The 12,213-nt window shown below is 54.9% G+C and overlaps 1 protein-coding gene across 1 annotated transcript in view; it reads right to left on the reverse strand.

Annotated features, from left to right (window-relative positions):
* Positions 1-12,213, reverse strand: part of EEFSEC (eukaryotic elongation factor, selenocysteine-tRNA specific) — a 181,535-nt gene that overhangs the window by 97,335 nt on the left and 71,987 nt on the right. Inside the window, exon 2 of the mRNA XM_056129120.1 lies at positions 4,859-5,066. Within this exon, the coding sequence (XP_055985095.1) occupies positions 4,859-5,066 (208 nt within the window). The remainder of the gene's footprint in view (positions 1-4,858; positions 5,067-12,213) is intronic.

Genomic DNA, 12,213 nt, shown 5'->3' on the forward strand with positions numbered 1-12,213 from the left:
CATGCAAGGCAAACACCCCAGCCACTGCACTCTCTCTCCAACCCCACCATTACACTTGATTTTCCACAGCACAGATCTAAACCATGTGAGCTCACTTAAACACGGTTATTTTTCCGTATTACCAATCATCACTCATTACAACTATATGTTACAAATTTCTTTACACATTCATTTTTGATGTCCAGTGTTAGAAAAACCTACGATATCCACAAACAACAGTGACAATGACGTAAGGACTAATACATATGCCTCTCATCGTGCTGCAAACTCTCAAACTGTAAATATATCTTCTCTTCCTGAGTGCTTTTCTTAATACCACCTTTCCCTAACTGACTTCACTGCGAGGACGCAGTCTGTAATTCACACGACACACCAACCACCCAGCAATCGTCAGAGCTCTGAGCAAGACTTGGTCATTAGCCAGCGTACGTCAAAGCAACTACGTTTTGGGACAGTCAAATGTCATACGTAGAATTCCAACTGCGGAGCCGGGTGTGCGTACACAGAAGCCCACATGGTTTGGGGTCACCTGTACTCGTCTAAAGGGAGGACTGAACTCAGGGACCTCGCGGGACACGAGGAACACACAAAACACAGCCGTGTTTCTGCACACAGGTAAAACAAGGCTGCAAGGAAAATCAGAAAGGCAATTCCAATTCCGGATAGCATCTCAAAGAATGTTAGAGAAACATCTAGCGCAGGAGAAGAAAATTCTCACCAACTGAAAACAACCCAGTAGAGATCCAAGAAAAGGAAGGTGGGAGTGAGTGGGAAGACTTCACGTTCGTGGTCTGGATGACAAGACTGAGATGGCCGTCCCACCCAGGGGACCTGCACACCCACTGCAATCCCTACCCAACTGCCAGCCACGTATTTTCCCCCAGGGAGGAAATGGCGGGCTGGAAGGGGTCTCAAATAATTTTAGTCAAAATAATTTTAAAAAGAAGCCTGAAGGACTTCAAAGTCATGAAGTCTGAGCAGAGGACTCAGACTTCATGACTTTGGAACTTGCTGCAAAGGCAGAGCAAAGCCGAGGGCCACTGGCAGCAGACCAGGAGAAGAGCTGGACACTGACCCTCACGTCCGCGGCCAACTGAGGTTTGACCAGCGTGTAGGCGTCCCCCGAGGCTAAAAGGTTGCGTGCAAGGGGCCTGGTTCGATCCCCAGCACTACAGGGTCCCTCAAGCACAGCCAGGGATAAGTGACCACAAAGCTGGGAGGAGCCCCTGAGCATCAACAGGTGTGGCCCCTCCACAGACCACCCCCAAATTTCATGCATCAAATGAGATGAACAACAAGAAAAAAGAAAGAAAGAAAGGAAGGAAGGAAGGAAAAGACATTTTACAGGATGAAAGAATACATTTGCAAAATAATATATCTAACAAGGAATCAATGAGCAGAGAACATAAAGAACTTGTGTCATGCTACAATGGCCAAGGCAAGCTAACTAAAAAAGAGTCTGGTTGGCTGCGCTGGTAGGATGGGGGTCCATATGCACGTACTCGGTTTGATCCCCAGCACTGCATGCTACTCCTGCCCAAGAAACAACAGGTTAGGTCTTGGTGACCCAAGCACCACCAGGAGATGCTCTGGGGCCCCATTACTACCTGGAGTGCCCTCTCTGCAGCCCATTACTACCTGGAGTGCCCTCTCTGCAGCTTGAAGAGACACTTGCCTAAAGAAGACAGACAAATAACCAATAAATACAAGAAAAGATACACGACATCAGTAGTCAGGACGGAAATGCAAGCTTAGTCCACAATGAGCTACCATCTCATTTCTACGAGGGCAGCTACTTAAAAATAAGAAAAATAAGAGATGTGAAGAAATTGGAACCATCGCATCTTACTGGTAGGAATGTGACAGAATGTAGATCAAGTGGAAAACAGTTTACTAAACAGAATCATCACGGCATCCAGCAATTCTGCTCTGAGGTACAGACCCAAAGGAACTGAAAGAGGAATTTGAATTGCTATTTGGATGCTACTGTTAAAAAGAGTGTCGGCATTAACTCGCGTACACACGACAGAATACTATTCAGTCATGAAAAGGGTTAAAATCCTAACACAGGTACAATGTGATGGACCTTGAAGACAGGTGTGAAGTAAGGCAGAAGCAGAAGGTCTATGATTCCATGCATGTGCAAGGAGCCAAACGCAGGCAGATTCCTAGAGCAGAGGAAGCAGGTCGGGGGTAGAGGGCTTAAGAAACAACAGGCAGAAGAAGCAGAGTCACTGTTGGGAGGTACCACCGTTGGCTGGGGATTAGAAAAAAAGTTCAGGAATTGACAGTGGCGGTGAGTGTCCAGCTCTGGGAAGAGCTAAAGCCAGAGGACTTCGAGAGTGCAAACAGCTCCATGAATAAATGTTACTCTGTGCATATTCTACTTTAAAATTTTAATATAAAAGAAAGAAGGGGCAATTCATCATCATCATAATAATAACAATAATAATAATAAAGATGGGGAAGTAATTGCCCAAATGCCAGCAGCTGCTCCTCTGAAGACCTTTGGGTCAGTTTCCTCCTCTTAACCACCCACTTTTCCCTATATGCTAAAATTCCGACCAATCAGTCTTTGATTTAAGGTGGAGGGGAGCTTCGTGTTAACACCTTTCTGGTTTTAGCCTGTCCACTACTCAGCAGTTCGAAGTCCTCTTTTCTGGAGAGAAAGCTTCTGCCCGGTGGCCCAGCATCTACGAAAGATCCCTTTCAAGGAGCCTGGGAGGGGAGAGCAGCCCTGGTGTGGGCCAGAGGCAGGGCCTGGTGCATCCCCTGTCCCTAGAGGGTCTGCGGCTGCCCGAGGGCAGATCTCCTTCTCTCTGCCTAAGTCTCGGCCCCAGTGCTGACACAGTTCCTCTGCACATGAGAGTGAGTCCATCATTTGACCTTCGACCCGTAAATTAAAGTGCAAATCACAGTCGAGAAATACAGACGAGACTTTCCCCTAAATGCAACTAGCCCAACAAGTTGCTAATAATGTTCCCTGCAAGGTCTCCTGAAGCCTTCCCCAAAGGTCTGGTTTATACAGCAACCGATGTTGACACAACACTGGGTTTTTAATGCAGAGACCAAAGGACCTGTTCTCCCCTCCTCTGACAAGTAAATAAAACGGCAGGGAGATCAAATAACTCACTAAAAAGAAGATATAATTTTTTATCTTCCTTTTTACAGTCTCATACCCACTTCCGCTGGGAATAACAAAGTCTGAATTCTTATGCAACACTTATCTAAATGTGTCGATTTTATCGGATTGATGAATTTTGCGAACAAAAGGCAGCGCTAGGAAATCTTTTATGACATATTTGGCCCATTCACAAGGCTGGGGCTTTAATTTAACCAACTCGAAAATTCTGCGGGAGAGCTGCAGGTGTTGGACGTGAAAAAAAAATCATAAATGGGAAGGCCTATCAATCTTTATGACGGGGAAACAAAAACACCCTCCGCCGCTTGCCCTCCACGGGCAGAAGGAGAGTGCAGGAGCGGGGTATTGTTTGGGGCTGCATAGCAAAAAGGAAGCCCCGCTGTCTCCCGGTGACCACCATTGAGGACCCATCAAAAGGCCTGGCCCGCTCGGGGGGTTGGGGGGGAGAGCCGATAAGCCAGCCGTGTGCCCACCCACGCCCTCCGCATCAGGACCCGTCACTCTTCCGGACACCCCGGTGGCTTTCGGTCCCATCCCCTGGCCAGGAGCAGTGCCACCTTCCTGGGCTCCCAGGTCAACGGGAGCCTCACAGATCAATGACTTGGCCAGGCCCTGGAACAACCTCCGCATTGACTCAGCGGTGCTCCTCGCTCAGGACCCTCACGCCCCTGCCGAGGCTGCCTCTCCCTGTCTCCCTGCTGACCCTCCCTATCCTCCTCACTAAACCCCCCTTCTCCACCTAAGCCAGCCTCCCGGAAGTGAGGGAGCCTCTTTGAGCCAAGACTCTGCATAGGATGAAGCCATGAACTCCCTGGTGTGAAATTCTACCAAGAGCCTTTGTGGTCTGCTTGCTCCCAAGCTTCTCCCCACAGCAATGTCTGTCCACCCATCCATCTATTGGTCCATCCATCCACCCACCCATCCATCCTTCTGTCCATCTATCCACCCATCCATTGGTTCATCTATCCATTAATCCATCCATCCATCTACCCATCCATCCATTGGTCCATCCATCCATCCACCCATCCATTGGTCCATCCATCTACCCACCCACCCATCCATCCATCCATCCACCCATCCATCCATCCATCCACCCATCCACCCATCCATTGGTCCATCCATCCATCCATCCATCCACCCACCCACCCACCCACCCATCCATCCATCCACCCATCCATCCACCCATCCATCCACCCATCCATCCATCCACCCACCCACCCACCCACCCACCCACCCATCCATCCATCCATCCACCCATCCATCCACCCATCCATCCATGAATGCATCTGTCTGTCGATCCATTTGCCCAAGACTCTTCCCTCTTTGGATGTCCAGAATGCATCTCAGCAGAGTGGATGGGGGCTGAGGGGAGGGGGGGGGGAAGGGGGTGCTCACTGGCCGAGATGAGGCAAGAGCAGCAGAGGGGAGGGAGGCTGGTTGCCCCTCCCAGGTTCAGGCTGGCACGCTAGGTCTCCCCAGAGTGCCAGCACAGCCTTGACCCCAGACAAGGACCCACCAGCAAGGGGCCCGGGAGGAGAGAGGCCTGAATCTCTGGTCGTGGTGCAGAGTGACCTCAAGCTAAAAAGGACCCGTCACCCCCCTAATTCTTTCAGTTTCTGTCCTTGCTTCAGTCAAATCCACACCAGGTGTGCGGCCCCGCCCCTTTCGTGTGTGAAAACAAAACGTGGCCCGAAGCTTCTCCTCCCGCAGACCTACTTGGTGTTCTCCAGAGTCTTCTGCATCTTTCTGGTCATCTTCTCAATCGCCGCCTGCCTCTTCTCTTCAGCCAAGAGGTCAGTTTTGTTCAGCACCACGACCAGCTTCTGGCAAGCGATCTGCCCGATCACCAGGCACTCCGCTGACTGTGTCTGCATGCCCTTGGTCACGTCGATGACCAGCATCATGAGATCAATAATCTGGGCTCCTGCAGGGAAGAGATGACACGCTCAGGACGGGGAAGGTGAGACCTCAGCGAAACGACGCAGGCACTAGGCAGGCAGTGGACACGGCTCCTGGCGCTCGGCACTGGTCAGGGGTTCTGATTCCCATGACAGACGGTACTGAAGCCTCACAACCACCCCAAGACCAACCCAAGAGAGGTGCGAGTGTGTGTGTGTGTGTGTGTGTGTGTGTGTGTGGTGGAGGTAGGGGGTCCTGTTCTTCCTGTGTAGCGCATCACAGTCATATGTCAACACTGAGGACCACACAGGTGCATTCGCATAGGGTGTATATGTGTGTATGCGTGAGTTGGCGTGTGCATGTCTCTCTGTGCACTGGTGCATGTATATGTGCGTGCATGTGTGTTTGTGTGTGCATGCCTGGTTGTGAGGATGGCTCAAACATATACCACAAAGGTAACCAACAGCGGAAGAACGACTGCTGAGAATCCAAGGCTCGTTGGACCAAGGCTAGCCAGTGACGCTAACGCTGTCCTTTCAAACAAACCCAGCCCCAAGAAGCCCCGAAGGCTGTCAGACACGCCCCTGGGGCCTGCCCCCATCTGCCTCCTTTTCACCAACTGCCCTTCAGACGGTCCCTGTCCCCATGACATGTCAGGCCCACAGGTGACCACAGAGCTTGACTGCGTCTCAGAAATTACCCTTTTAACTGCTTCCCCCAAAGAACCTCTAAACGAGTGGGTTTGTCTCACTGACCCTGGTTCCCCCGAGCACTGCCAAGGGATACTTCTGAGCACTGAGCCAGGAAAGTTCCCCTGAGCATGCTGGGTATGGCCCAATCCTCACCCCCAGAAGAAAACTTTTGTTTTTTGCTTTTTGAGTCACACCCGGTGACGCACAGGGGTCACTCCCGGCTCTGCACCCAGTAACGACCCCTGGAGATGCTCAGGGGACCACATGGGATGCTGGGAATCAAACCCAGATCGGCCGCATGCAAGGCAAACTCCCTACCTGTTGTGCTATTGCTCCAGCCCCAGAAGGTAACTTTTTTAAAAGCGACACCCAAGTGACAGAGCACAAAAGGGCTGTTGGCAAGGATGAGGGCCCCTCCAGCTCATCCTGCAGGCCCGAGGCTGCCTCCTGCCCATGGAGATGATAAGGGTCAAGCCTGGGAGAGCTTGGCGTGTCAGATAAAATAGTAATGCCACTCACCACTACTAGTGTGTCTCCTGTCTATAGTCAACCCCCAGCACCTCTCAGTAAATACCAGGGTATCACAAAGTGGGAGTCCTCCAATTTTGCTGTCACTGTCACTGTCCTCCCGTTGTTCATCAATTTGCTCGAGCAGGCCCAGTAACGTCTCCATTGTGAGACTTGTTGTTACTGTGTTTGGCATATTGAATATGTCACGGGGAGCTTGCCAGGCTTTGCCGTGCGGACAAGATACTCTCGATAGCTTGCTGGGCTCTCCAAGAGGGACGGACGAATCGAACCTGGGTTGGCCTCGTGTAAGGCAAACGTTCTACCCACTGTGCTATTTCTCCAGCCCATTTTTGCTGTGTTTATGGAAAAGAACAAGCCAGGTTTGTTATGCCATCTGCAAAATTTAAAGTGAAGGTGAAGAGGAACCATGCTTTCATAACTTGACCTCTGTAGAAATCAGATTCTAGCTCTACAGAGTGACTGAATAAACGTACTCTAAGAGGCTTGATTAAAACTAGGCTCAATAAGCCTAACATCTCTCCCTGACCCCCCTCCCCCCAGTTGAAAGAGATTTGGCTGGTGGGGTACTAGAACACAGTCTCTCGCCAGCATAAGATTTTTCTGAGAAGTTTTGACACTGTGGACCTATAGCCTGGTTTGTGCCCCCACTGGTAGGGCCGTTTATTTTAATGAGGGTATCTTTTCGCTTGGAATCTACCTTTTTTTTTCTCTTTCGTTCTTTTATCTTAGCACCCTGTCTCCTGAAATTCATCCAGGCCCAGGTACAGGAAATCTCCAGAACCACTTTTGAGCAACTGCTCCTCTCCCTGTTCTCCCAGTTACCAACTAACCTCCCAAGCCAACCATCCCCCGAAAGCGACACCCCTATTCCCGCCGGAAGTAGCTAGAGAGATCAGTGTCCCCTTCCATATAACCCAAACCAATGGAATATAAAGCTTGCTTGGACCAGATGGTTGGAATAGTGACACATTCCCGGAATCAAAGACCACCCCTTGGGGCTAGAGTGATAGTACAGCGGGTAGGGCGTTTGCCTTGCATACGGCCGACCTGGGTCCAATTCCCAGCATCCCATATGGTCCCTCGAGCACGCCAGGAGTAATTCTGAGTGCATGAGCCAGGAGTAACCCATGCACTGCCGAATGTGACCCAAAAAGAAAAAAAAAAAAAGACCACTCCATCCCCACCCTCTGCGAAGATGCCCATCCCGACCCTGGCAGCCCCCGGCTGCACCCTGTGCCTGCATACATCCTCTCCAGCCAGTCCCTGGGCATCACTAGTGCAGCCCTGGAGTCCACGCACCACACCCTCAGGCCTGGTACTGAACCACTGGCCCAGATGGCTGAAAATCATCAGTGGGACCCCTACCCTCCTGAGTATGGCTGAGGAGCCCCCGAAAAAGTGGGGGCAGAGGGGGAGCACCTGGAGATGGTTCAATGGGCTGGGGGGCTTGGTGTGTGTGAAACCCCGGTTCATTCTCCAGCACTGTAGGGTCTCCCGAGCACCCCTGGACGTCACCCTCAACATTTAAAAAGCAAAGTAAAAAGGGCATAAGCGAAAAAGGGTGGGGGAGGGGGAGAGAGTGCATTAACTATTTCTGTATAAGATACTCCTGAGAAATGCAAAAATCATGAATGACTTTTGGCCGGTGGGAGAAGAGACTTTCTTTCTGGAAGAGAGGGGCGGAAAGGACGCTCTGGAGAGTCTCTGTTTTCCAGTTTGTTGGTTCTTCGGGTTTTGTTTTCGAGGGGAGCACTGATCAAGCGGTGCTCAGGGGACCCGGGGCCCTTCCTGGTGATTCTCAGCTGACTTGGCCAACGTTTAACATGAGAGCCTGTGGGCACCTGCTGGCCAGGACGCCCCAGCAAGCGCTGGCGGGGGTGGGGGCACGTGCTGTTGGGGAGCGAACCAGGTCACTCACAGACCCTTCTCCGAACCCCGTGCTATCTCCCAGGTCCCGTGTCTTTCCATTCCAAACGGGGGCACCCGTGCTCCAGCCAAAAAGAAGCGATTTAATGTGAGCTGCTGGCAAACTCCCCATGATGTATTCGATATGCCAAATACAGTAACAAGTCTCACAATTTGTTGTGAGACGTTACTGGTGCCCGCTCGAGCAAATCGATGAACACTGGGAGGACAGTGCTACAGTGCTGTCTGCATCACTCCAAGGGACGGGCCTCCCTTCCACAGAGCCCGGCCCGGGGCCCCTCAGCCTGGCACTAAGCACTGCCCAGTCTGAGACAGGGGCCACCTTCTCCCCGCTGGCCACAGCCAACTGCACAGTGGTCGCTGGTCACAGTGGCCAGAGCCGGGAGAAGATGACCCCGTGGATCCCCAGCTAGGGTGCTGCATCCCCTTGGGGCCTGAGGGGCCGCCTTGGATCAGTGCAGCTGTGGCCCTTGGCCGAGGCACGTCTCCTACCCGGGTTACTGGGTGACCTGGGTTTTGTCCAGGATGAGCCTGAGTATCGATCCGGACTCCTCTGGGAACAGGAAGGGCCACCTGAGCTGATCCCACAGGCCCGGGAAAGAGAGGACCCTGGGGCAGGAGGGAGAGGGCAAGTGGGCGGGATGGAGCAGGCACACAAGCAGCCTCTGTGCTCCGCCCACCAGCACTTCCCATCTGGCCAGACGGCCTCCCGGACCCCAATACTCTGCAGCATCATTGTAACAGGGTTAAAGTTTCTCCGGGCTTTAAAAAAAATCCCCATTTCCAGTTCTGTAGATGATCTGTCTAAGAGAGACGCGTGGGATGCGGGTGCAGCCCCGCGGACGTGCTCGGCGAGGGGTCCCTCCTGGGACTCACGGGGACGGGGGGGGGGGCGTGTGGGAGGAGGGGGCGAAACTTTCAGCTGGAGAAACTGAAATAAGAGTTAAGCATAGTTTTGCAACCACAGAATCAGATATTTCATCAGAATTTGACTTTTTAATTAAAAGCTATGGGCGCTCCACAAGGGAGAAATGACATCAAATTGCACGTGAAGAGAAACGTGCTCACCGTCTGGGTGCACCCAAACCCTGCACGTGGCCCTCACGGCCAGAGGGGGCTCGGGGTGGCACCACGGCCCTCGTGGGGGAGCGTGGCCTCCTCCGCCCCCACCCCCCGTGGCCATGACGGCAGCTCGAGCAAGACGTGGCCGACACGAGTCTGTGTCCACTCACCGATGTCCACTCACTGGCTCCGCTCTGCGGGCATGTTGAGTAAGGCGGGCTCAGCGACAGGCTCGCACCACACGGCTCAGCCGAGCGAGGGGCCAATGGCGTGGGGGTGTGGGGGGGTCTGTTTCGTTCTCCCCTCTCTCTGCGCTTGCCCCGAAGCGGGGTGGCCTGGGGGACTCCTCCACAGGCTCTGGGGCTACAGGCGGGAGGGACTCAGCCGAGTTGGTCACCCAGCAGGCATTCAGATCAGCACCTCAATGCAGGTGCCCACTGCAAAGGCAGGTGGCCCTGTGAATGCCGGCGTGCCGGCAGCACCTCCACGTCGGGTGAAACCAGGTTGGTCCCTGAATCCACGTGAGCCTCCAACACACACCAGGCACACACAGGTGGACAGGATAGGAGCAACTGACCAAACTGCGGGTGGGAGAAGGGTCAGGGGAGCATGGCCAAGCCCGGCGGACTGGCACATCTGCCTCCAGCCCCTCGTCCCCTCCCTCCTGGCCCTCTCCTGACGTCCCACACCACAAGACACATCCACGGCTGTGCTGGGGAACCAGGCCAGGCCCCGAAGGAGCCTGAGGCTGAAGGAGGCCTGGGCATGGGGCGGGGGACGGGGACCTAGGTCTCTCCCCGACCGCTTATTTCCACTAGCACCTTCCCATGGTGGGAAACCTGCCACCCACTCTGGGCCCCACATCCTCATTTGAGGATGGACAGGGAGCCCAGGGTACCCCCAATACCCCGCTGGCGTCTCAGACATGGATGCAGGAGACAAGCCTGGAGACGGTGCGTGTGAGCAAGGAATGACAAGAGAGGCACTGTCCCTCGGATGCAAGAAGGGGGCACAGCAGCCCCGGAGCTCACCTCAAGTCCAGGCGCCGGCAAGAAAGGGCAGGGCTGGGAGGCCTTAGACACACACAGCCACCGAAGCCTGGGTGCCCGGGACCCTCCTCTCTACAATGCTGGTGCCGGGCGTCTTGGGCAGCACTTGGCACGTTCTCAGAGCTACATATGTGAGCCGTTCTGTAGCTCAGCCATGTTTCCCTGGCCCAGAGCAAGCGGCCAGCTCAGTGCCCCTGACTCACTAGCCACTGGCGACCCGTGTCCTTCCCAGAGCAGGAGGAGGAAGAGTAGCAGCTGCGGGGAGACACCAGGAACCCCCCAGACCCACCCCTCACAGGGGTCCTGGAAAGTGCCAGCCGGCAGCCCAGGGCAGGTCCCCACTGGGCCGGAAGTCCTTATTGTGTTAACCCCGGCTGTGGTTACGACAATAAAGGTGGGCTCGTCCAGCATCCTGCGGCTCCTCCAGGCCCCCAGGGAAATCCAGAGCCCAGCAACCCCCTGGCACACGGCCGCAAGCCCTGCGTCCTGCTCTCTGGGTGGAGGTGCCCGCGCCAAAGTCCCCGAAGCTGCAGGCCTCCGACCAGGGCACCCGGGAATGACAGCAGAAGCCATGCACTGCCGATGAAGAGCACCCAAAGTGGCAGCCACGTCCGAATCACGGCCACTGTGGGTGGACGCCGGAATGGAGCCGGGCTCTGGGCTCCAGGCGCCACAGCACTGGACACAAAGTGACCTCTTCAAGCCACCCCAGGCTCTGGAAGGGACTTTGTTCGGCCTGCACGGTGCCCATGGGAACATGGACTTTCTCTGCCCACACTGACCGTTGTCCAGAGGTCTCCTCACAATCTCTGCCAAGTGGCCCGAGTGGCCACCCGGGCCGGCCTCCCACACGCCAAAGGCAGCTGACCCCTCACGCCAGCCGTGCACGCCCCGTGTGAGTTCTCCGTGCATTTCCCAGCGGCCTCCCCCAGTGGGGGCTGGGCTTCCAGCCAGCCGGGCGCCTGGCGAGATGCCCCTTCGAAAGTGGGTTCGCTCCACGCGGGCGCCCCGCGGTAACACAGGGGCCGGGCTCCAGGCCGGGCCTGTTGACTGCGAGCCCGCTGCTTTTTCGACTGCCAGCCGCCTCTTGGCCAGAATCCTGCATTCCTGAGTCTCCTGGGAGCCCGCGGCATCCCGCGGAGCAGGTGGGGAAGGCCCCGGGACGGGAAGAGGAAGGCGAGCAGACGAGGGGTGCCGGCAGGCTGCCAGCGTCCTGGAGGACCCTGCCGCTACCCCAGGGACAGTCCCGGGGAGAGCACGGAGGAGGCCTTTATCCCCGCGGAAAGGAGCCAGGCAGGGAACAATGGGGGCCGTGTCAGCCTGGGAGGAACGGGGCCGTAACAAAGCCCGCCCGTATACGAGACCGCGGAGAAAACAAGCAGCCGCAAACAAGAGAATCGACAAGCAGGGGCTGGAGCCGCGCCACCAGGACACCAGCCAGCACCCAGGCAGCGCTGAGCCTCCCCAGAGGCACCCCGGCACTGAGCATGCAGAGCCGGGGCCCTGTGGGCACTGCACTCAGAACGGCCCCCGCCCGGCCAGCGGCTGGACTGGGGCCTCACACAGCACCCAAACTAATTCTGAGGGGGTACAGTAAATCCCCCCCACATACACCCCCACACCCCCCGAATATAAGACTTCTGGACAAGAACTAGGAGGAAAAAAACAACATGAGGGAGAAAAGAAAAATAAGTATGGTCTTAAAGAGTAAAAAGTACTCAAGTAAGAAAACACCGAGGGCTGGAGCAAAAGCACAGCGGGTAAGGGCAGTCGCCTTGCACGCAGCCAACATGGCCTATCCGAGTTCGATTCCTCCACCCCCTTGGAGAGCCCGGCAAGCTACCGAGAGTATCTCACCCGCACAGCAGAGACTGGCAAGCTACCCGTGACGTATTCGATATGCCAAACACAG

This window comes from Sorex fumeus, unplaced genomic scaffold (assembly GCF_029834395.1).
Source record: "Sorex fumeus unplaced genomic scaffold, SorFum_2.1 ptg000072l, whole genome shotgun sequence".
NCBI lineage: Eukaryota > Metazoa > Chordata > Mammalia > Eulipotyphla > Soricidae > Sorex > Sorex fumeus.